The sequence below is a fragment of the Caloenas nicobarica genome, chromosome 16 (genome assembly GCF_036013445.1).
Source record: "Caloenas nicobarica isolate bCalNic1 chromosome 16, bCalNic1.hap1, whole genome shotgun sequence".
Classification (NCBI taxonomy): Eukaryota; Metazoa; Chordata; class Aves; order Columbiformes; family Columbidae; genus Caloenas; species Caloenas nicobarica.
The window spans coordinates 5,210,655-5,235,467 of NC_088260.1; the positions used below are offsets into that span (position 1 = coordinate 5,210,655).

The 24,813-nt window shown below is 49.5% G+C and overlaps 1 protein-coding gene across 1 annotated transcript in view; it reads left to right on the forward strand.

Moving 5' to 3' along the window:
* Window positions 1-3,019: 3,019 nt before the first annotated feature.
* The window catches only part of CUX2 (cut like homeobox 2), a 64,333-nt gene continuing 42,539 nt past the window's right edge, over window positions 3,020-24,813 (forward strand). Inside the window, exon 1 of the mRNA XM_065646190.1 lies at window positions 3,020-3,185. Coding sequence (XP_065502262.1) covers window positions 3,123-3,185 — 63 coding nt within the window. The 5' untranslated portion in view covers window positions 3,020-3,122. The remainder of the gene's footprint in view (window positions 3,186-24,813) is intronic.

Here is a 24,813-nt window from a genome sequence, read left to right on the forward strand (position 1 = left end):
CGGCAGGAAGGCAAGAATAAATTAACGTCTGAAATAGGAGTGTGCTGAAATCTAACTTTTTTTTTTTTTTTTTTAAGTACACAGAAAAGCCTCTTCCATATTTTAATTAAAAGCCTTTCAGAAGAGGAGGCAAGGGGCTGCCATTTACAACGGGCTATTGTCAGGCGCACAAAGCAAACCATTCTGGAGACAAACTGATTTATTAACCTGTGCCTCACAGTGCTCCCCAGGGCGGGTGAGCCCTGGGTGGTGGGGGGACGGCGGGACCAGGCTCCCCCTGCTCTCCTCAGGATGCCCTAGGGCCACTGGGACAGTGCCTGAGGGGACACAGTGACACCGGGGGAGCGGGGACGGAGTGTGCTGACCCCTGCTCTCCATCCCTCTGTGTGGCATGGCACACAGCCCCTCTCCTCTTCCTTATGGCTCCCATTGATTTATTAATGATTTGGCCAAACATAAACATTCCTCCAAATCCCACAATTTAATTTACTCACCAAAGATGCCAAGTTAGTTTTATTTCTGATTTATGAGCAGGCTCTTCTTTTCCCTCGGCAGCAGAGCAGGGCAGTGATTTATGGGCATGAGATCAGTTTTGTGGGCACAGGGAGAAGGTTCCCTTGGTGGGACCTGTCTCTGATGATGCCCAACAGCAGATACCTGGAGCATCTTTATCATGAACAGAGCCATCCCTGCCACTGGCATGGAGAGGATACCTTGGTATCAAACAGCAGAAACCAACACTCACTCCAGCAAAGAACATCCATCCCGCTTGGGTCTATTGACCTATCCTGTAAACAAACCTCCCCCTGCACATGGCCCTGAGAGAGGGACAGAAATTAATTCCTGGGGGGCAGCTCCCACCTTGCACAGCCTGTGCTCTCACCCCTGGCTAATTACAGGCTCATTAAGCCAAAGGTGAAGCACCTGCCTAGCACCACCAGCAGACCCAGTCTCCTTATAAATCTCGATGCTTCACAGGGGTTTAGGCTCTCTGATTTTGGGGGTTAAGAGAGGGTCTACTTGTAGTGTTTGGGTTCCCAGAGCAAAGCTGGGCATGCCCAAGCAGAAGGAGTGCAGAGGTGCCCAATGGTTGGGGTGTCAGAGCATCCATGGAGTTTGCATCTGATGCCAATGGGGTCAAGACTGCAGCTTAATGTTTGCAATTGCATCTGCAGTTCAATGGTTCCAGGTGGATGTTTTTGTTGCAGCACCATGAGGAGGATCTGCTCTGGGAGCTCCTTCTCCAGCCAGCTCTGGAAGTGGGGGGCAAGCTGGAGCAGGGTTCGCAGGAGCATCCAGGCTCTCTCCAACACAAACTGCCTCGGTGCTTGCAACTCCTCTCTTTGAACTTTTATTTTCTATTCACTTGTTCTTCTGCTTGAGGCATTTCACAATTGTGGGATTGTGAGCAGCTCCAAGTTTTTCTGAGTGGAAGAGATGAGAAGGATGAGATTGTTTCCTTGCTGCTTATGCTACAGCGTGGTGCCAAGGTCATTTTAGGTGTCTGCCTTATGCTTTTGGACACTTTTCCTGGCTCAGGTGAACTTCAGACAGCAAGAAAGGAAGGAGCAGACATGTCCCTGTGACAGTCAGAAGCACCCACGCAGCAGAGTGAAGTTTGAAGGATATTGCTTTTCCTTGGTGTCTTCTGAATTTGAATTGTTGCTTTTTAGTCGAATCTCAAGAGTCCTGCAAAATGCAGGTAACAGCAGCAGGATGGTGCCTGGGCTGCCAGGTGGGGACAAGCCCCAGGATGGCCGAGGAGCCGCTTCATCCCCAGCTACGTGCAGAAAGACACTCCAGTGCCGCAAGATCTGCTGCAGCAAGAGGAGCTGAGAGCTTTGGGACTGGGACAGTGATGGACTGTGACCGACAGCTGCAGGAGCACTTGTCCTGGGTTTGCTGGTGTCCACGCACATGGATAATGGTGGCTGCTGGGATGGTTGACCATCTCAATCCAGCTTCCCCAAGCATGGGGATCTCTGCAAGTGGTGACAGGTAAGATGGAGGGGACACACACCAATGTGCTGGTGACTGAGGGGGCTGCTGCCTGTCACCCTTGTCCTCTTTGCAGTTTCAGAGGCAAAGCAGCCTGGGGCAGCCCTTCAATACTGCATCCCCCTCCATGGGGTGGGGGGCCCAGCTCGCTTCACACTGGGTTTTGGGGGAGTGGGGATGTGGGTTTGCGTCACAGCCTGGCAGGAGCCCTGGGCTCTTCTATGTGCGGAGATGTGCATGTGCCTGCACAACAGCTTGGGGTGTTACCTGTTCCTTAGCAGGAATATTAAAATGCTGCACTTGCTTGGTCTGCAAAAACTCTCCTGCAAAACGCACCCGAAGGGGCAGCTCAGCCCTTTGCTGCTCAGAAGTGAGTCACGGCCAGCGGCGCTGGGCTCCCTCCAGTGCAAACACGGCTCAGCTCTGCTGGGAGGTTATCGCTTCCCCCGGGGAAGGGAAATTAATGCTCAAAGCCCTTGAGATGTTGGTGTGGTCGGTACAACAGGATATGGGGCAATGTGAGGCAGAAACCGTGAAGTCCTTTATTTGCTTTGGTAGGAAAGCAAAAGGGGTATTTCTTGCACAGGTTTGGTTGCTGCCCAGGCATTACTGGCTGCATTCCATTCTTCTGTTGAAGTTGGTCGAATTCTTCAGAGCCCAACTGCATTAAGTAATTTAAAAACGCAGTCCTAAACCAGTATGAATTTGGGGATTTTTCTGGCCGTGGTGTACTGGATGCTTGCTGTGCCAATTCCCACCAAGGTCAAAGGTGCTAGATGTGTCAGGTTAGAAAAAAAAAAAAATAAAACAACCTGAGAAAGTTTAACCAGCAGCTTCCGGCTGGTGAATTTCCCCCTCCCCGCTGGGGCTCGGTGTTTATAAAACACCGATTTGTTTTTAAAAGAAAATCAATCGTACCGCGGCTCTGCGCCCCTTCCCCGGCGGGGGCGTCCCACGGTCCCCGCGGGCGGAGCCGGGTTTGGGGGGTGGCCGCCTCCCCTCCCTCCCCGCGGAGCGCGGGCGGGGCGAGGCGGCGGGGCCGCCCCCGGCGGGGGAGGCGGGCGGGCTCCTCCGCGCCGCTCCGCGCCGCTCCGCGCCCCTCCGCGCCGCCCGTCTCCCCCAAGATGGCCGCCGACGTGGGATCGATGTTTCGATACCGGACGCGGTTTGATGTCCGCCGGCTCCAGGTTGGTGGTGGCGGCGGCCGCGGGGCTGGCGGAGGAGCCGGCGCGGGGGGGGATCCAGGCGGCCGCCCCCATCCCTCCCTCTCCCCCCCCCCCCCACCCCGTTCCCTCCCTCTCTCCCTCCGCCCGCCTTTCCCCATCGATAGGTATCAGAAATTGATCCCCGCCGCCGCCGCTCTTTGTTCGGCGCCGCCCGGGAGCATGGAGCAGCGCTAGCGGCAATGGAGCCGCGCCGCCCCGGCCCCCGCCCCGCCGCCCCCGAGGTGACAGCGGGGCTGGGAGCGGGAGGGGGGGGCGGCCGCCGCTCCGCCCCGGCGGGAGGAGAAGGAGGGAGGGAGGGAAGTTACCGCGGGATGAAGTTGCGGGGAGCGCGGCCCCCCGCGCCGCTCCGCCAAGTTTCTTGCGCTCCCCGCCCGCGGAGCGGAGCCGCAGGTGCCCGCGGGCTGCAAAGTGTCCCCGGTGTCGTCGTTCCGTCCCCACCCGCCCCGTCCCGGGAGCGGGGACGGCTCTGTAATTGCGTCCCCTCGCTGGTGTTCGGAGCCGGGCGCTGGGAGGGCAGAGGCTCTTGATGGAGATGATGGATGCGCGGTAGCCCGGGGGATGGCGGAGCGGGGCTGCCCGGGGCCCCGCCGCGTTCCCATTGTTATTCAGGGCCGGGGGTTTGCGGTGCCGGCGCTGGGGCTCGCTCAGCCCTGAATGTCGGTGAAGGCGATCGGTATCAGTCGGCGGCTGGTCAGTCCTGAGAGCCGGCTGGGGTGAGGGCTCGTACCCAGCGGTCGGGACTTGTGATGGATGCGGCGGGAGAGAGATCCTTTGTGGCTCTGGGCAGGTCACGGATGCCGTATCCCGCCGTGGTGCCCTCGGTCTGTGAAATTAACGGTAAGTCCTTTTGTTAACGTGTGCGAGGGAAGATTTGTCAGGGGATGCTGACAGTTTTGTGACCTTAAATAGGCGCCGATGTAGGGGGGAGGCGGATAATTAACACAATAGCTCTCCCAACATAATGGGATGAAACCCAACCTGGATCTACTACAAAAGCCGAAATGCTCATTTACATGGATATTAAATGGGTTTATCCCTGTAGGATATTACAGAGTTTAAAATACAGCGTGCTTCATAGCGGAGTAAACAAATTGAAATGCGATTTATGGGGCTTCAGTACTGTATCAACAGTTCCAGCATTTAATACATTTTTGGCTTTTAAGGAGATTACGTGCTACATCTGTGATACGCAACCCTAAAAGTAATGCAGGTACCAGGGCTGGTCGGTTTGCCATGACTGCTCATTTATGGCATTGTGGTCGGAAAGGGATTACGGGTCTAAGCAGTTTGGATACAAAAGCGTTCCTCGCTACATCACACTAATGACTTTTCCTGGGTGCGCGCAGACCTTTATTTAAAGACAAATATTGGCAGCTACTTTTCCGTGGGTTTGTCGGGGGGGCTTTGCCGGGGGGAGAGGTGGGCTGGGAGATGGGCAGCCGCTTTCCTTCCCCGCCGTTCTGCTTGGCTGGGCAGCCGTGCCTGGGTACGGAGCTGGAGAGGGAGCGCTGGGGATTGACTTCTGTCCAGGCAGCAGTTCTGCCGCCTTGCTGGGATCACGGTGGGAAAGGTGACCTTGTGCCAGCTTGGCCTAATGCCCTCTATTAAAAAAAAAAGAATTAAAAAGAAAATAGGAAAAAAAAAGTAAGGGAAACAATCCGTTTATTATTCTTCCAAGAGCTTTTTCCTTTTTATTTTTTCTCTCTTTTTAATGCATGTGTCTGAGAAGCTCTGCTGGCCTGGGGCTGGCTGGGAATGGCAGAGTTTGAGCAACCCTGATGAATGGTGGGCATATGTAAAACATGTAGATAATGTGCTACTCGGCAGCACTTTGATCGAGATGGCGTTGAGCCTTTTTACAGCACATAGTCTCGGAAATGAGAAGAGATAAAATTCTATCAAAGATAATACCAGACATATTTCACTGGGTTATGAGATTGTTTTATTGTGTACATTACTAATGCAGTATTTTTTTACAGCTTTCTTGTGTATAATAGTCATAGTGGGATTCATACCTTTGTGGGTTTTTTGTGTTTTAATTTGCTCTCGGTTTATTATCTTCCGGTTAGCATTGTATGGATTACACGCTCCGCGTGCTGGATGCGGTTTTAATCTAGCCTGTTCTGTGTTAAAATGGCAAAAAATAGCAAGAGTTGTGAGCTGCTGATTTGGGATAATAAATACAACTGCGAGTGAGAGGAGAGAGACCGATTATAGCCATCTTTTATAAATGTCTTCACATCTCATTATGCAGATGAGCTCTGGCTATACGGCTCCAGTGTTTGGTTCGTCAAATAAAATGCTCTTCGTTTTATTTCCTGTAATGCGAACGCTTTCCGCGTGCCGGAGCGGAGTTGGGCAGAAACTTCGGTGGCGGCTCTGCCGGATGGCAGCGTGCCGGGAGCCTCGAAGCGCGGTGTGGTTGATGGAATGTTTTTTAGCTGTTCAAAGTTTAGGGGAGAAAAAAACCCCACAACTGTGGATGTGATTAAAATATTATAACCTTATGATATTCTGAAGTGCATAAATTTTACATATCAGCTACAGAGGGAGTTTAGACATCCATTAAATGATATGACAGCTTGACTTATCTAAATGTGCTATCATTTAACAATGTGTCAAAATTCTTCTTTATATAGACGACAGCAGTAAATAAGCTATCAGTCCTCTTGGCTGAAGCTTAATTCCTGGAGCTTGGGCTAATAAACTTAACTGCACTCTGGTGGAGCAGCCTGCGGGCAGGATAATCTCGGGGGGAGGACAAGGCACTTTTGGGGCTGTGAATGGGGGGAAAATTCACCTCTGCAAATTCCCTGGGTTCTGTGTGTTTTGGGGGGCTCTTATGGAGCAAATGGTGGGACCTTCCAGTTTCTTCCAGCACCCAACGCCATCCGTTCCCACCCTAGCATTGCAGAGGTGGAGGGTGGGCTGGTGCCCAAGGGGAAGAGAAGGGAGCCTGAGGGGGGGCTCTGGGTGCCCCATCTCGGGTATTTTTGTCTTTCCAAGCTGAAATCTTGGAGTTTATGCAAGTGCAGCCCATGCTTGGGGTGGCTGAGGAGCGCTGTGGGGTTGCAAAGATGGTTTGTGCTCCCCAGGCATGTGGGCTGCAGAATCGTCCCGTTTAAACCATTAATATGAATTTAGGGGCAGTGGCACTAATGAAGCCTCGTTCTCTGCAGGTGTTTATCTTGTGGCGGTGGTATCTGTTTTCTGAGGGTTATGTGCTCCTCTTGAGAGGTTCCCAATGTCCAGGGCATTCATGATGATGCTCTTCACGTGGATTCTCCTCTGTCTCCTATTGCAGCTGTGCTCTGCAGCCCATGCATCGGCAGGGACGCTAGTGACATTTCTTTCCTTCGCCCAGGAGTGCTGTTTTCTTAGAGATCTAGGGCCGTGGCAGCTAGAAATGCTTGTTCCTTCCAGGTGCCACTAGGGAGGTTCAGCTGAACCAACCACCGAAGCGTAGCTGATGCTCCAGCGTGGCCCCTCAGTGACTGTGGTACTCATGTGTCCATTGATGTCACCGTCGTTGACCAGCTTGTGGTGTCCCCTTCCTCCACGTCTCCACTGCAGCTCCCTCCTTGGGACGGGCTGGAGTGCAGCATCCATCCCACCGTTCCCCCAAAATCCTTCATTAGAAGCAAATACTTGATATTTCTGATATTTCCAATTTGTATGTGAAGGGGAGAACGAGGCAGGCCATGTTGCTGGTCCCACCCACGGTTGGGCCGGTGTTGTCCATCCGCAGAAAGTTGGACCATGAAGTTTCTAAAGTGAAATGTGGGTTTTTTTAATTCCCCCCCGCTTTCCTGTGGCTGAATAATTGAGACGCTGCCAGACAAGAAGAGCGCAGCAGAAAATGAGAGTTTATCTTTAGCTCCACAGCTCTCACTTTAGAAACTGGTGACCCCAATTTCAGCCCGAAGAGCGACTTCTTCCCTAATTAATAAATCCATTAATTAATTGTGTGCGTGCCGCAGCCCATTAGAGATGTGCGTGCTGGCCTCCTGATCCAGTTTGGTGGATTGTCTCTGGCCTTGGTGGAGGAGGGGAAAAAGAAAGGCATTATGACCAAGAGGCAAATAGGGGACAAGGGTGGATATATAATTTGATCTTGTGGGAGCAGAGGGAAGGTTATCAGAGGGAGGTATCACCTCCTGGGGGACTGTCCGGCGTGGAGGTGGGTTTGGGGATGAGCCATTTCCTTGGGGTCCCTGGGCTGCGTCATCACCTCCCGCTGCCTCGCGGCCGTGAGTTTGCCAGGGCTCAGCAGGGCTGCTGTGCTGCAGGTGGAGCTGAATATTAAAGTGTTTGCTGATCCGAATTATTATTTATGACCAGATTAAGCAAACAGTACACTCCCAGCCCGTGAGTCCTTCAGGAGGTACTTGCTTAACTAGATAACCTCGGCGGAGCGTGCAGAACTCGCTATTCATCTCCCTCCATATGTTGGCACAGGAGCTGCTCCCTTCAGTTAATTTTTCTTGCCGTCTGCAGAGACTTTGAATAAAAATGCAGGCATAATTGTTGTGTGTGCCGGTCCCATAGCTACTGTGTTCTCTGCTGAATGGGAAGTTAACTGTTGGCAAAAGAAGCACCATGTTTAAATGCAGAAGGCTTTGCTTGCCTATGGATTTGGGGGATGGAGTGGCCTGTCTGCTCCCCTGTTTTCCCCTCCTATTTTTGCTGGTGGGGACAAGCAGCGTATTTGCGTTCTCGGGGTGGCTGTGTATCCCGTGGGATGGTGGTGGTGCTGTTCCCTCCTCCCTTGGGTTCCGCTGTAATGATGGCGCTGAACATCCCCAGCTGTGGGAATTCCCATGTCTTGAATTTCAGGGATTTATCTCGGGAGCTGCCAGCGCAACACAATAAATTGAAAATGCGGGGCCATGGTTTGCAGGGAGGAGGGAGGGCGATGGAAAGCTGCAGCATCCTGCTCTTCGAGAGCCTGCCTTTAAATTAATCTAGGGTTCAAAAGCGATGGTCTGTGCTCCTCCCTTACCAGACCTTGAGATGGAAACCCCACCGCAGCTTGCTTGCTGTATTAATGGTGTTGCAGATTCCCTCTTGGTTTGGAAAAGACGCATTAGAAACATCCATTCCCCCCAAAAAAAAGCATGGGTGAAGTTTCTCAGAACATCTTGTACCATCCTGCTCCTATTACCGAAAGATGTAATTCCCCAACTTGGGAGATAATAAGCAGGTATTGACTTCTGCTGGGGTCATTATCAAGATTTATTCAGTCAATATGCCTTCTTGGGTCAATAAATCTTGAGGCTGATAAAGGAGGAATATATACTTGCAGACTTTATTAAAAAGTTTTCCCCTTTCGTAACACTTTCTTGTGCATGTTGCGTTAGGATCTATGACTGAGTTTCCTTTAATTACTTTTTTTTTGTGCTGCATGCTTTCCTGCAGCTTTTGGTGTCTTGTTGAGGCAGCAAAACCTGGAAAGGAGGATTTGGCCCCATGCTGGGTCCAGTTCATTTGGGATCGGTGTCTAAGATCTCCCATTCCTGGCTTGGCTTTGACGATGGGGCGGGGGCTCGGGGGGGTGAGCTGGGGCTCCGGGTGCCTCGTCCCAGCATCTCAGGGCTCAGCGGGTGGAGAGGATGGGGGTGAGCATGGGGCAGTGGGGTTTTTCTGCTGGAGGGTTAAAACTCAGAATTCCTGTTCCTGGCCCGCCATAAAATAACAGGATGGTGTCCCTGTGTCCCCTTCCCCATTGTAGGCTGAGAAGTCTGAGATTCGGGATGGAATCAGACTACTCTGGTGCTGGGTCGGGCTCTGTCCCAGCACCTGCTTGCTCCCTCGGGTGATGGTTTTGTGCCTCAGTTTCCCTGCTCCTGGGGTGTAAGGGATGGAGTATTCTTGCAAATCGCCCCAAAAAGGGGCCTGGCAGCATTGTGGCGGTTGTGCCCATGCCATGGCGGTGTGGCTGGGCACTTGTCCGTGGTCCCCCGCAGAGAATGGCCCTTGGAAGGGTTGTGTGCCCTGTTACGGTTGCCCATTTTGAGGATCTTGGGGGCATCTTTAAAGAGGTCCAGGATGTATCAGTGCCATGAAGCAGCAGCTCTCGAAGCCAGCAAGCCACCAGCCACAGGGGGTCATCAGTAAAATCTAACCAAAAGCCTTAGCCTGGAAAGCTGAAGTGCTTGATATTTACTGCAGTGCCTGTTAATGAGCAGCATCGCCCCCTCCTCGCATCATCCCCAGCCGGCGCTGGCAGATCCCGGCTCGGATTTGGGGTGCTGGGGGGGCAATAGCTGCTCACCCTGGGCTTGCAGGCAGGAACACTGTTGGAAGGGTGGTGTGCGATGATGGGCTCCTTCAGCTTCATCTGTACATTTAATATGATTTATTTTGGCTGTGTCTGCCAAAGAGCTGCTTTGCAGCATCCCCACCACTGGTGGATTTTCTTTTAAGTTGAGCTTCCTGATTTTACACAGCTGAACACACCAACACCACCTTCCAAAATGGTTTCGGTGCTTTTTTTTTTTTTTCCTATTATGGCCTTGCCGTGTAATTATTTTTTGACTACTTTGGTGTAGCACTTAATGATTTCCCCAAAGCTGCAACAGGACCCCAGAGTATTGATTTAGCTGCAGTTTAAGCGACTCACTGCTAACGCGTGGCCGTTTTAATATTAATTGCTTGGCGTGTGCGTGCTAGCTAGTTCTTCTGCAACGCGGATTTTCTAAAAAAGTAAACAACCAATTTGAACCCCATGTAAATATTCCTGTCGTAGGAGCTGTGCCGTGCGTCAGCTGCTCCAAACACGCTGCCGTTGCCTTTGGTAACGCTCCTGCAGTTTTACACCGAAGTCAGGACCTCGGGCATCCTTTGTTTTCTTCCGTCGGGATAATATAATAAAGTATTACCTGGTGCTGGCAGCGCGTCTTGTAATGTGCGGTGTAAGCACAGCCGCTCATCGGCGCCGGAGTCGGTGTGTTATTGCTCAGCCTGGCTGCGAAGGACATTTATTCTTTATTAATCACACCGATGGGGAGAGCTGCCGTCATCTGTGGCTCTCGCAGCGGTTTGCAAACGTTGCTTCATCCCCTGGGAGCTGGGTAGTTGTTACCCCTGATGTCACCCTGGTTTCTTGGGTGAAGAGAGAGCAGGGGCACGGTTTGGGTGTTGCTAAAAGCCCCCCATGATGCCTGCGTGTGATGCAGCAGTACGTGGTGATGGGGAGGAGGATGGTGCTCTCCAGGAGGAAGGCTCTTGGGGATCCCTGTACTGCAGCTCCCTGTACCCCCAGGACGGCAGCTCATCACCCTCCATAGAATGATGGAATAGTTTGGGTTTGAAGAGACCTTGAAAGCTCATCTGGTCCAACCCCCACCACGAGCAGGGACATCTGCACCAGCTCAGGGTGCTCAGAGCCCCGTCCAGCCTGGCCTGGGATGTCTCCAGGGATGGTTCATCCACCACCTCTCTGGGCAACCTGGCCCAAGGTCTCACCACCCTCAGGGGCAAAATTTTTTCCTTGTGTCCAGCCTGATGGGGCAGAGCTTAGTGCTGGGTCCCGGGAGGTTCCCCTCAGCAGTGCCCTAGTGGAGGCTTCTCCATTTGCTCGTGGCACGTTGTGCTGGAGCGGGACGCTCTGGCTGTGTCACTCCAGTCCCCTTCCTCCGGCACCCGTGATGGGCTGATCCCAACCCCCTCTTGACTCCGCAGACCCCATTGCAGTGGTGGCAAGGGCTGCCCAGTGCCGTGGCCACCCAAGGCCAGCAGGTCGCAGCCCGTGGCACGGCTCCGGTGCGTGACCCCGCATCCAGGATGCTGGTGGCCATCAGGGCCAGCAGCTCTTCCCGCTCCCTTCTCCACTTGGCACACACCTCAGAGGTAGCGGCGTCTCCTGCCACTGCACTTTTCTCTCAAATAAAAGCAGCTAATTAACATTATTCTTTAATTATTGCCTTTATCAACAAGGGGTCTGGTTTATACCAGCAGGATAGTCGCTTTGCCTTCCACTACCCAAGTGAATGCTTCAATTCCTGTTGCTTTTGAAATGAATTTGATGTCATCTGCCCATTGTCACTTAATGGGGACACTTGGGTAATGATTGCGCGCTCCAGCCCTGTTAGCAGCACTGCGAGCGTGTAATTTAGCCCCTTAGGCAACAGTACTTTTGAAATCTCTGGATAGTTTTGAACTCTCTGTTCTTAATTAAATATGCAATTTTTCACGGTAACCAGGTTAATTCTTTTGTGTTGTGTTGTAATACTGTTAGGAATTTTCATAGTTCTTATTAAACATTATTCAGGCATTGTGAATTCCATAATTAAAAAAAATGAAAAGAACAAAGCTTGATTCACTTCTTTCTTTTCCCTGGTTAATTTATCAAATGAATTTTGCAAATTTTTCTTTTTCTCCCCAGACGGCGTGCCAAGTGTTTTAAAGGGGAAGGATTTAATTGCTCTGTAGGGATTGGTTGGTTATGAAGGATTTGGCTGTTTGATTAGTAAACCCTATTGGGAATGGTTTAATGCTCCATGATCTTAAAAATTGTCTGATTGTTAGGCTCTCCAAGGATGTTTTCTCTTTTCCGTATGTATGGCAACAGCTTTGCACAAGTGTGATTATTAGATAGCGAGGAGGGAGCGGAGGGGTGGACGGTCGGTGCTGGGTGAGCCTGTCTGCCCTGGCAGCACCAAGGGAGCCACCGTGGCCCCCGGAGAGGTAACGATGACGATGGAGGGACAAACCAAAGGTTGTTTACTTACATCCTTGCAGATCACAGGAATGTATCGCTGGCTATGCCAGGATGGCTCAGCTTCTCTTCCAAGAGTCATTCCCTGATATCTACCTTGTAATATAATGAAATTATATGGAATATCTAATTTACCAAGGGGCAAACCCCTGCTGCGTTCTCCGTGTCTGAATCACTCTGATACCCCACCAGGCAGCATCCCTGGAAGGATGCTGAAGTGCATGGGGAGGTCTCACCGGGAGCCTGCCAGGGGTTTAATCCGAAGCAGAACCGGGATCAACTGTGGCCAGTCTGAGGGGGCTCCCCACGGTTTATTTGGGCTTTATGGAGAGCTCGGAGAGTCATTAAACTTCCAAATATATTCTGATTTAAGAGAAGAGCCATTATTGTCTTTGAGCTTGGTTTACGTGGCACCTATTTTTCCCCATTCTGGTTCAAGCCTCTTACAGTGAGTGGATCAACCAGCGGCTGATGCTGCGTGTGGCAGGTTCCCAGTTTCCCTGTTCCTCCGTGGCTGATGCAGTGATGCTGGGCGATGGTCAAAGCAGGGGTGCGAGCCTTTTGCTCTATGAATTTTGTTCTATGACGATGACCTGGGGCTCGAGCAGAGACCGGCAGTGTTGCCTGGGGTCTGCCGGCACAGGGCTGCTCCCTACGGTGCCGTGCTGAATCCGGAAAGTCATTTAAAAAACAAGACCAGGAAAAAAAAAAAGGACTAGACATTTGCAAGGCGAAGCCGAGCAGACACCGGTAATGTATTCCCAGGCATGACACGGAGTGGCAGCGTGTCATGAACCGCCTCCCCAGGGACCCCTGGGTCTGTGATATTGGCTTTAACCCCCACCAGCTCCGCTCGGGGCGTAAATTCATCAGGCTTACGGGTATTGCTCTTGGACTACTGAATAATTTAGAGTTGCAGAGCCCAGCCAGGTTCAGGTCATTGGGGTTCATGGGTTAATAACAGGTTTGGTTTTTGTTGTCAGCAGCTGCCTTGATAACATATGAAAGAATCCTATTCTGTTGATTAGATTTTGAAATGGATCAATTTTTAATCAGCAGAACATCTGACTCACTCAATAAGAGGAGCGTGGTGGAGACAGGACGAGGGGCTCGTTATTTACAGGATTGTTTGTTTTTTACTAATACGCAAATCCTGGCCAGGGCTGGAGCCTGCCCCCCGCCTTCCCTCGCCCTGGCTCCCCCAAAATAAACCGTGGGGATTATCTGCAGCCTTGTGCCAGGTATTTGATTCATCTACGGATTCAGCAGGACATCCCTGTTGCTGTTTAAGAGATCCGACGCTGAAGCTTTGATTTATCTATCTGTTGTTATTGATGGAAAAAACATTTACTTACCACTTACTTACCAGTCATCAAATCTTATAGAGAAAAGCACATTGGGGGTGCTCAGCTCAACCCTTCCAGGGGGTTCCTGTCCCCAAGGGCCACCAAGAAGCACCTTCAAGATAAGCTTGTGGGTGCTGGCGGAGCAGGGGACAAACCCCAGGGATGCTGAGCGGTCCTGGCCAAACTCCTGAGCGTGGGCAAAGTTTCTGAGGGAGTAACTTTGATTTCATCATGAACACTAAAAGAGCTGAATTCCTATTAAAAGTTAAGTACTGGATGGGGACCTGGGCAGATGCGCTTTTTTTTTTTTTAATTATTACTTGGGACACAAAAAGCATCCCAAACTTGACATACTGCATTGCATCTTGATAAGCACACGTTTCTTTTTTGTAAAGACGTGTGCGATGTAGATTTTCATTCCTAAACGGAAATTTAGGCTTGAAGTGGTCAACAACCACTGTAACAGGACTCTCTGAAAATTAAAACCTTTTTTTTTTTTTTTTTTCACTAATAGAAACAGTAAAAGTCTTGTAAACGTAACTTTGGGAAGAGTGTCGCTAGAATACAGATGACTCTGTGGTTGCTGGCTGGGCGCTGGTGGCTGGGGACAGTCTGTTGCCGGCAGATATTGATATAGATAAGAACTCGGTCGTGGTGGTAATTTGCATGGTTTTTCCCTGGGTGCTTTGGCATTTTACTTTTAAAACTTGTGCCTTCTGGCAATCTCCTTAATCTAAATAAATATTTTCCCTCTTGCCTTGGATCAATTAAGATCAGGGCTGTGTGGGGGCTTGCTCCTGGCAGGTTCTTTTTTTCCTTTTTTTTTTTTCTTGAAAGACTTGCCTCTTATTTAAAATTTGGTGTATTTCTGAGTGTATATATATATATATATATATGTATGGGGTTTTGTTGATTTGATGAGGTGCTGACTTAAGTACCAGGAAGGGCGTCCCAAAGCCTCTGGCTGGTGATGGGATGAGCTCCCTGGTCCCGCTGGGTGTTGTAGCCTTTTCAATACCATAAGCCCAAGAGCTCATTTCTGTAACGTAGAAATAACTCTGCAGGTAATAGCGGTTTGCTAATAGCCACAGCAACAGCTTCTGGGCTCTCGCGCCTGTCAGCGGGCACGGGTGATATATCAGTTTCTGCTAAAAACGTTAGCAACATCAGAAGGTTAAATATGCATATTATATCATCCCTGGCGGTTTTATTTTCAGGAGAGCAATGGGTGTCACAAGTTCACGACTTCAGAATTAAGTTTATTTTAGTGATGGAAAATGTGCTCCTCTGTTGAGCATCTGCTGGTTATTTTCTGAGATGAGCTGAAAGAAAAACATTGTTGTAAAGAGCTGAGGGGCAGCTGACCTGGCTTTCATTTTTTTTTTTTTAAATAACCAGTGCCTAGGAAGTGTTGATGGAGATGATGGGTCTTTAGCCTCTGTCAGGCAATGGGGAGCTGCCCAGTTCTTGTGCTTGAGCAAGGCAGCGGCTCCTCTGGTAACTTATTAACTCTCCAAATTGCCCTTTTGTTTAACAACTGAGTACATGAATCGCTGGTGGGTCGCTGGGTTTTAGCGTCATTGCTCCAGACAGGGCTCACCCCAAACCGCACCGGGGCCGGTTCTGCCGTCCTCACCGAGCAAACCGCACCGGTGGGGTTGGGGACGGAGCTTTGCTGCTTCATTTGCGATTGAAGGGCGTGCGAGGGAGTTGTTCCATTGCAGCTCAGGGTTCATTTTGGGTCTATGAATTTGGACCTGTGCCAGTGCCACGGCTGGCGAGTACAACCCTGTGTGCTGCTCGAAAGCTGCGCTGATTTGATCTGAAGTTTACCAAAACCAGAACACAGCCCTGTCCTTTCTCCTCCTTGATTTTTTTTTTTTTTTTAAGTGAGTTATGAAGCTCCAACAATTTTGGGCACCGCAGGGTATTGGGGTTCATTAGGTCTTGCTATGAGGGACATGCGGACGGTATTTTGGCAGCAGTTCTCCTTACCCATCCCCGCTTTCCTACCAGGGTGCACAACCAGACCCTGGAAGGGTTTCTGTATTTTTGGTCTTTTTTTAGGCTCATAATTAAACAAGCACAGAGCCCAGCTTATTTAAAGACCAGATGGAGCATCCTGAATATTAGCACGGTCCTGGCTCTGACAGAGTATGGATGTGCCCCCCAAGGACTGAATTATTGGGCAGGCGGCGGGCAGCAGCCCTGCGGGATGCTGCTCAAAGTGGCCGGGGCTTCGTTAGAAAGGGCTGAGCCGCGACGTTTTTCCTGCCGTCCCTTCCCATCCCGTGGCAGAATCCTGACGAGATGCTTCGAAAAGCACTTTTGGATCCCAGTGGGTTGTAACTCCCTCCCGCTGTCTGAGCCGGCAGAATCCGGCACCGCGGGCTCGGCCGGGCAGCTCTCCCTCCATCCCGCCTCGCGAGAGCTCCGGGGAGACGTGGCTTTTACCGTTATAACTGGCGTGGGTGGTTTTTATTTTTTTGTGACAAATGCTTTATAATGGATAATCCCAGTCTGCTACTTTAAAAAGCTATAAAAGAAAATAGCACGAGCGCTGGCTGCTGAGCTTGCCCGGAGCTGGCTGCTCCCTCCTCACCATCACTGATGCGTTTGGGGCTGCAGTGGTGCATTTGGGGCTGCAGTGGTGCATTTGGGGCTGCAGCAAAGCATGCGGGGCTGCAGACGCCGTCACAGAAGGTCCAGATCAATCACCAGCAAAATCCCTGTCTTTCCCTGTTTTGTCTCTAACTGGTATCGCCATCTAGCAACTGTATTGTTTACCTCCCGCACTGATTTCTCATTGAAATGCCCTATTTTTATTTTTTTCTTAAGCAGCTGCAATTGATAATTTAGCTCTGGATAAAGCAACCTTACAGCTTTTTTATTTCTCAGAGGCCGAACATTGATGTTGTGTGAAATGGGAGCTTTGAGGAGGCTTTGTATGGAACTTAGCTTCCTGAAAAATTTATTTACTGCGACTGTGATCTGCAGGAGTGAATTGATGTTTATCTATAGTAGTTCTTGCCAGAAAAAAAAATGCATAACTGCACTTTCTTCGGAAGCCTTGAAAGGCCTTTTAAATAAGTGTGTAATAGTAGGCTCTCAATAGCAAACAGCCAGCTTGATAGACAGTGTACAGTATATTATTAACTATAAGCAGGCTTAATCTTTTTCTCATGTTTTAGAGAATGCTTTATAACCTTGTGGCCAAAGAATTCATGATCGCCAGGTATTTGAAGCTAAGCAAAATTATACCGGCTGTTACTGCTGGGAGATCGATACTGCCGGGAAGCTCGCGGGGCCGTGAGCTCCTGCTCGCAGCCCATGTCCTGGCGTCGGCGGCTCCAGGGCCATCGTGGCCGCGGAGATGGGATTTAGGCGGCGTGTGATCGCTGGAGAAGGATGCTCAGGCGGTTATTTATTTATTCTCTTGCAATTGCCACATGGGAACCAAGGACCCTGGCATTGCACTCGGGTGATGCGCAGGTTCCAGCTCGGTGATGCAGCCACATCAGAGGGCAGGATTTGGCCTTGGTGGGATGGAGCCGGCTCACCTGCATCTCTCCTCTGGACATGGCAAAAAACCAAACCAAACCAAAAAAGCAGAAGTTTTCTGTCTGGCGGTGTTTGCACTGAAGTTCCCAGTGAGCCTCTGACCATTTCTTTGCTCGTGGTCAAGGGCGATCTCAGCCACGCTCTTTAGTGCCCTCATTTGCAGTTGGGTTTTTCTGCTTTTCCTGCCCGCGCTGTGCTGGATCCTGGGAGCTCTGGCCAGGAGTCAGGGAATCGATAGATGGTTAAGGTGATAAGTGGCTTTGCTAAAAACCAATTTTGCAAGAGGAGTTTGCAAAGGGGTTGGCGGAGAGGAGCTGCATCCCTGCCCCAAATGGCTCACTCCATCTGGGAGCTCGTCTCTGACCTGAATTAACCTGGGGAGCATCCTCGGTCTGGTCACGGCTGCTTTTCTTCTGCATCTGTAAATCTATGTGGATCCTATGGGAGGGTGAGGTGAGGCTGAGAAATAAGTCTCCTTCCTCCAGAGAGAGTGTTTGGGGGAAATCAGAGAGGCAAACGTGCCTGAGAGCAATATAAAATTAAACAAGCCGAATTTGCTCAGCTGATAACTTCTAGCCAGTATCGGAGCCGGTGGCTCTGCTGGCATGACGGCGACAGTATTTACGTAGAGATGAAGTGTTCCTGCACAGCTCCCCCAGCATGACCAGTTCTGAGCAGGCTTTTCTCTGATGCCCACCACGACTTGCTGCTGCTTCAACTCTGTTTTCCTTTGAACAAACACATTTGTTGTGCTGACTTTTGAGTAGATCCCACAGCCCGTTAGTGGTGTGGTCACTGGCATCAAGCACAAGTGTCCCCTGGCCTCGTGTCACCACGTAGCACCCAACCATGCATCTCAGGAGTGTTTCACCAAGGCAACTTTGACCACCAGCAGCTACTACGTGTTCTTTTCAGAGGAGACCAAGCTGATGGCACCCAAGATCTTCCTTTCTAACTAAATTTTGCAATTAATTTCTGTCTGTTTCAAATGCAAAAGCACTCAGCGCACATGATGAGTCCCTTCACACACCATCCAACTTGCTGCCGTCTCCTTTGCTGTATCCAAGGGGTCCCAGCTCCCTCCTGGGGCTTTGCTGACCTGGTCCTGGTGTCTCAGGTGGCTCCTTGTCTTTGTGGCAGACCCTGAGCCCTCTCTGCTCCTCAGGGCTGCCTCCTTGGGCTGGTTTTGGTGGTTCCCCCCAGAAGAAGTCAGCTTGGGCTGGTGATTTTTTCGAAGGTGTTGTAACATTCTTCTGGTCCATCCCATCCCTCGTGTACCCTCATCTCTGCTGTGCCTGGGCTACAAGTTGATGAAGGTGTGGGCTTTTCCACCTACATGTTTTATTTTCTGTGGGAAGAAGAATGGGTTGTTTTTAGGCTTTCTGGCATTTCTCGGGCTTGACTCGTCTTTTCCCACCTGCGAGGCCAGGGACATCCCCCAAACTCCCGCCTCAAAGCTGGGGCACTGGGGCCGGCAGCAGCATCCCCCTCCCCTCGAGCAGCGGTTCTTTATTTTCCCTGTTTTCCCATTTATCAAGTGGGATTTCCCCTTGGACAGTGACCCCAGAAGGAGCATCGTGGGATGCTCATGCATTGCTGTTGGGCTTTGCTTTCATGCCATTTTTATTACTATGTCGCTCCATTAACGCATCCACAGTTCGAATGCTGTGGCTGAAACCACCTTATTTCGTGGTTTTTTTAAATCATAGTGGGGAGGTTGTTTCTGGATGCTGATTGATGGAAACATCTTATCTCCTAGTCAAAGTGTCTCTGCTTTGTGTGGTAATGAAATAGTTTGACACTTTGACATGTGTGTCAAACACTTTTCTGAGGAAGCAAACAGCAGAGACTTTGATCTAGATGCAAACTGGTTTCATTACAACAAACACACCCCCCCTTTCATCCAGAAAAGATGATAAGGGGTTTCAATTGGTGCTAACTAGCAGTTGCTCTTAATGATTTTAAAAATAAAAATAAGAAGAAAATGTAATAATCGAGTAGTTAAGCTATTACGTTATAAACTAGCCCCAGTGCTGTGGAGTGCAATAAGGTAGGTGTAATGCCAACAGTATGAACAATAAACAGGAGAGAATCCTCCTAAAATAAAACAACAGAAATCTCTTTTGGGAGATGTTCAGATTTGTTTTCCCCAGCATTTTAAGTGAGAACATCTTCAGAAATGCCTTTTCTGGAGAAAATGCATCTTGTTTTTTGTAAAAGTGTTTTTTCCATGAAAAAGAACCACTTCTACTATTAGCTTGCTTTCTGATCTCTTCCCCATATTTTCTCCCAGCCAGGCCTGGAGATATTTTAAGTCCTGGTGGGAGGGCTGGAGCGGGGAGGAATCCCAAACACCCTCAAACTGACAAAATTCTGCTCAGTTGTGATCTTTTATTTTTCAATAGACAATTTTGAGTAGAAATGGGTAAAATTCCTCCTTGGTGTAACCATGTTGACCCAAGTATGTCCAACTAAACGCAGCAGCACCTTTTTTTTTTTTTTTATTTTGAGCATTGGGCTTGTGCACAAATGTCCTTTGAGCAGCTGAAGAGAATTTACATGACGTATGGAAATTGTTGAGTTACAGCAAATCTGGAGGTTTACGTGAAGGTTTTCTCTTCCGTATCCACTGTACGACATCATCACGGGTGCTGCGGTTTGTTTTCTCAATCCGGGAGTTTTGCTTTTAGCCGTTTTATTAAAAAATATTTTCCCTTTTGAGTATCTTGGACTGAATGATCATTGTAGGTTCCTTCTAACTGAACCGTCCCATGTCCCCATCCATGGGGCAAGGAGGCACAGGAGGTGGTCATGCATGAGCAGAAACACTTAATTTAGTGCCTCCTTAATTAGCGCAGCAGCTCCTGCTCCTTGCCCTCGTCCTGCCCTCTCCACACTGGGGGCTGGAGCTGGAGAAATCCCCGCCGGGAGATGCTGTATTCGGAAATGACAGGGGATTTGGGGCTTAATTTTAGCCAGAACATGTGGCTTGTTTTTAAATGCTTTTCAAGTCAAGTCGCGGTGGCTTTGTTGCAGTTGAGGAAAGAAAAAAAAATCCCCCAAAAAACTAGAAAGGCGATGTGGTGTAGATGGTATCTCTCCGCAGACGGAGTTAAGGAATTTAATACAAGGAAGCTTTTGCAAGTTGCTCGGTCTGCATCGGAGCGTGGAGAGCCTGCGTTTGAGATTAAAACTCACATTTCATTTTTATACACTGTGCTTAATCCAATAATGATTCCATGTTACAAACGGCAATGATATCTTTCAGCATAGTTAATCAGAAGAGACTTAATGCTGTCACTATTTATTAACCTTTGTTGAAAAGCAAGAAGTTTTCTTACTAATCTGTGATTGTTGCTCTTGTCAGGCTCTATCAAGTGCAAACCAGATTTGGCATTTGTTCCGGCAGGAGGATGCTGCTGCCTTCCCTGCCGTCTGCTGCATCCCACCCTGTGCAGGAATGGGGTCCCACACGGTTCGGGGGGGGTTGTTTGGGTGCTGGGGGGTCAGGGTGGCTGATCCCCTCTCTCCTGTCCCCGTACAGATGGGTTACAGCCTCATCTGCTCCTCCAGACCACAGTGCTGGGGTAAAGAGGCAGCTTTGCCCTTCTTGGGGTTATTTTTTGGCTGCCTGACCCCTGTTTCTGCATCCAGGTCCCCCCCACCCAGGGGCTGTTTGAGGCAGTAGCTCCCGGTGTGGGGAGATGCTCCCCTGCCTGGGGGACCAGTGTCGGTCTCCGGTGGTTTGTGAGAGGTGAAGTGGCTTCCAGCAGCTTCTCCAAAAGCTCAGGGGATGCCCCCACCCTGCTGCCGGCATCCGTGCCAGGGGGAGAGGGTGTCACTGGGCAGAACGGGGGGTTAAGGGGGTTTTGTGAGGATGCGGTGTCAGGAACTCAGCTGAGACAGGTGGAGGTGGCTTATCCCTTGCATCCACAAAGGTGTCCCTTGCATCCGAGCATCGCCCCAGGCCCTGGCAGAGACAGGTGGAGGCTGCAGGCAGCGCTGCCCGTGAAATCGTGGCCCCACGTTGGCATCCCAGGGACAGCGGCTCTCCTGGCTTTGCAACACCGATAGCCAAAATGTGAGTTTTGGGGAGGGGGGTGGTGGAGGATGCATGGTTTTTTTTTAAGCTCCGTGGTGATAAAAAGGTCAGTGCGTGAAGGAATTTCAGCCTTCGATATTCTCCCGTTTATCTCCTGTTGCAGGGAGGCCAGTGCTGGAATTGGCTTGTAGGAGCACCTGGAATTAATGAGCCAGCTTGGTGCCGTGCAGAAATCGATGCTTCCTGCATTAATTGCGCTGTGTTGGAGCTTCAGCTTTTTATTCTGAGTTATGTAGTTACAGGGAGAGATGTCTCTCTTCGGCACAGCCCTTGGTCCCATGGGAAAGGGTCCTTCTCCTGCCTGGGAGGGGGTGGAACGTCCTTTGTCACTGCTGGTGGTGGGGCAGGAGCTATTTTGGCAGAGCAGGCATTGCTGATATTTCTTATTTTTAGGGTGGCATTGAGCACTATTCTGATCTCAGCTTGGGCACTTGAACAGGTGCAGTTATTTTATGTTTAGCCACGAAGAATCCCACTTTGCTAATATTGTTAGAGCCTAAACATGGTATTTATATTTTTAGTAAATTGTTCTTTATGGTATTGATTTACATGTAATGTAGTCCTTGCATGAATAACTACTATAAATCTGGAAGCATTTATCATCTGAAATAGCTACAAACTCAATCAAATCCTTTGTTAGACACGATTAAGGAGCTTAAACTGCAAGGTAGAGAGTAAAATGTAAACCATATTTTCTGTGACCAGCTCAAAGTTTCTACTTGCCAAGCCATTGATCTGTGATAAGACGTAAGGGTTAAGATAATTTGGTGAAATGAAAAAGTAGGGAATAAGTTGCAATAAATGGGATCTCTGATCTGGCCTGTCGATATTGGGGATGGCGCCTGCCTCTGCCTTCCCTGCCCAGCCAGAGAAATTAACTTTTGAACTCAATGGCTCTGATCTTTTTCTCCTGATTTTCATCCTTGGTGCTGATGGGCAGCAGAGATGGATGCTTATGTGTTATCCTGTTGATACCAAGCGCAGGAAAGCTGGACTTTGTGGACCCATGGCTTACAAAACTAGTGTAAATCTTGTTTGGTGTTTGTGAAACAGTGATCATATTAAAAACCCCAAGTCCGGAGCCCGCGCTGGTGCCGTGTGCCAGACGTGGAGGGCTGGAGGGTTTCTTGTTCTAAATTTAGCCATTTAAAAGAAGATTATGGGCTATCCACTTGGGACTTTTTTTAAAAAGGCTTTCACAATAACTCCTGAAAGCCTGATGCCTTTAATCCTGAACTTTAATTTAAAGTAAAGAAATCTTTTCAACTCTCCTCTTTCCCCTCCTCCATCCCACTATTCCAGGCTGAGGCTCTTTCCAACTTGCTTACAGAGCAAAGATGTGCTAAGCTCTTTTAATTTCTTATGAAGATATTTATTTTTTAATAGAAAGAAAATCAAGTCAACACTCGAGAGTATACACAGCAGTTTACCGCGATAGGAGGAATTAATCAGTCTATAAAGTTCAAAATATACAAAGAGGGAAGAAGAAAAAAAGCCCTGACTGATCAAACACGAGACTCTTTTCGAAGATGGGAAGATAAAAGCCTTTTCCTCTCCGAGCTTCTCTGTTATTGGCAGCCAGTGGGGTCAAGATTTTTTTTTGTGTGTGTGTGTGTTATGGAAAGCTCAAGATAATTAATGTTGTTGAAAGAGGACGGTTGGTTGGCGTCTAGCAGGCGAGCCCCTGAGTCTGGCATCTTGTGAAGCAGCAGTGAGTCGGGGGGGGGAAGTTCCCCAGCAAGGGAACTGCCAATTTAGCGGAGCAATAAATAAAATAAAGATAAAAAAGAGAGTTTAAAAAGGGATGCGGTGCTGCTGTTGCTGGTTGAGCTTCTGTTCCCTGGCTCAGCATCATGTACGGGTGTTTACGAGGACCGCTCTGGTTTGGGATCTTGGAACAGGCTTCTGAGAGTGGCGGTTGATGCCCCAAGCCTGGCAGAGTCAGACAATGCCTTTAATAACGGGCTTTAACTTTAGTTCAGCTCTGAAGTGGTCAGAAAGTTGGACTAGGTGATCACTGCAGGTCCCTTCCAGCTGAAAATATTCCCTTTCCCCATTCTATTCCCTTTCCCCATTCTATTCCCTTTCCCCATTCTATTCCCTTTCCCCATTCTATTCCCTTTCCCCATTCTATTCCCTTTCCCCATTCTATTCCCTTTCCCCATTCTATTCCCTTTCCCCATTCTATTCCCTTTCCCCATTCTATTCCCTTTCCCCATTCTATTCCCTTTCCCCACCTGGCTTTACTTGTCTGGATGCTTTTGCAGGACCAAATACCTGCAAACTCCTCCTGGATACTGGGAATTCTCAGCCAAGGCTGTGCAGACCTGCTTGCTGCATGCTTGATCTTTCTCATTTCCTAAAGCTCGTTTGGATGTGTCCTATTACGGTTTTCGTGTTAAATCTGCCTGCACTAATAATCAATAGACGTATGGTCACCCAGGCTGTTTATGTATCTCCTCTATCAAAGCCCTGACAACACGAGATCAAGATGCGAGCAGGCAGGCTCATACATCGAACGCTATTTAAAAAGCAGGATGAATTAATTACTGCCATTAATGACTGGGAAGAGATTTTTAGGAAGCTTCAGCTGATGGTTTGGAGCCTTGAGCATGAGACCAACCGAACAGGTGGGATCTTATGCTGCTTCCCCGCTGATGTTTCGGTCGGGGATGCTGTGGTCCCCATCTGCGTCCTTGCAGCTGGTGGTTGTGAGACCGACCAAAATTTGTAGGGTGTGACGAGTCCCTGCAGATCTGGCAGGGAATGGACCTGGGGAAAAGATAGATCTAAATGCCCTCCTTCCTAGCGGGCGCTAGAAAGGGCGGCATTTAGATCTATCTTTTCCCCAGTCCCTTGTGTCCTGCATCAGCAAACCTCCTTCCAGCACCTCTGCCCGAGCATCCTTGTGGGATGATGTGTGACCGATGGGCTGTGACGGTCCCCAAACGTCCCACCAGCATGTCGGGGCTGCCTCAGCATCGTTACAGCAGAGCGGTGGCGGCTGGGTTTGCCACATCCTGCTTCTTACTTAGAGTTATGTTAATTATGATTATTTTTTAATTGCTTGGAACTCTTTCTGGCCTTTCGCAGCCCCCTTCAATGGAGCCGAGACAGCACAGCTGATCATCCCATCCTCTGCTGCCTTTTCTATTCCAGTTATTTATTATGCAGCATAACCAGAATTGCTCTCAGACAGGACTTGTCAGCTATAAAAGACACTGGCAAATTTTATTAGTTGACAGAAGGGTTTTTGTTTCTTTTTTTTTTCCTTCTGAAAATATTAAAAAGTCATTTTAGTTATAGAAACCTAATTTTAATTTAGTTAGGTTTTAATTTAATTTAGTTTTTAAATTCATTTTCCGGCAGAACTCAATTTTTCAAGTGTAATTTGATGCCGTCAGTGGCTATAATGTTTAATGTCCTACCTATAAATTGCAAGGATGGCTTTGAGATGATTTACAGGATTCAGGGGGATAAAGCCGTCTCCTGGCCCCGCACGTGGCAGAGGCCAGAGAGAAAATGGTTTTATTGTGGCAGCCGCAGCAGCTGGTGCTGTTATCTATGGAAAGATGGGAAAAACCTTAATTTTCCTCCTGGCTCAGTGCTGGCTGAGGATGGATGGGAAGAGGGATGGGGTCTGTCCTGGGCAGGGATGCTCCAGGGATGTTCCTGGGGATTTTTGCTCTGTCAGGCTCTGTGCTGGGATGAGGGGGAGGGATCCCAACGGATGAAAAAGGGGGATGGGGGCAGCAGTGTTACCCCACAAACCCATCTGCTTTCCAAAAAATGAGCCGAGCCCTGTCTGGGTGCAGGATGCAAGCGACAGCCGACTGCTCGGGGGGTTAAAAATGGGGGTAG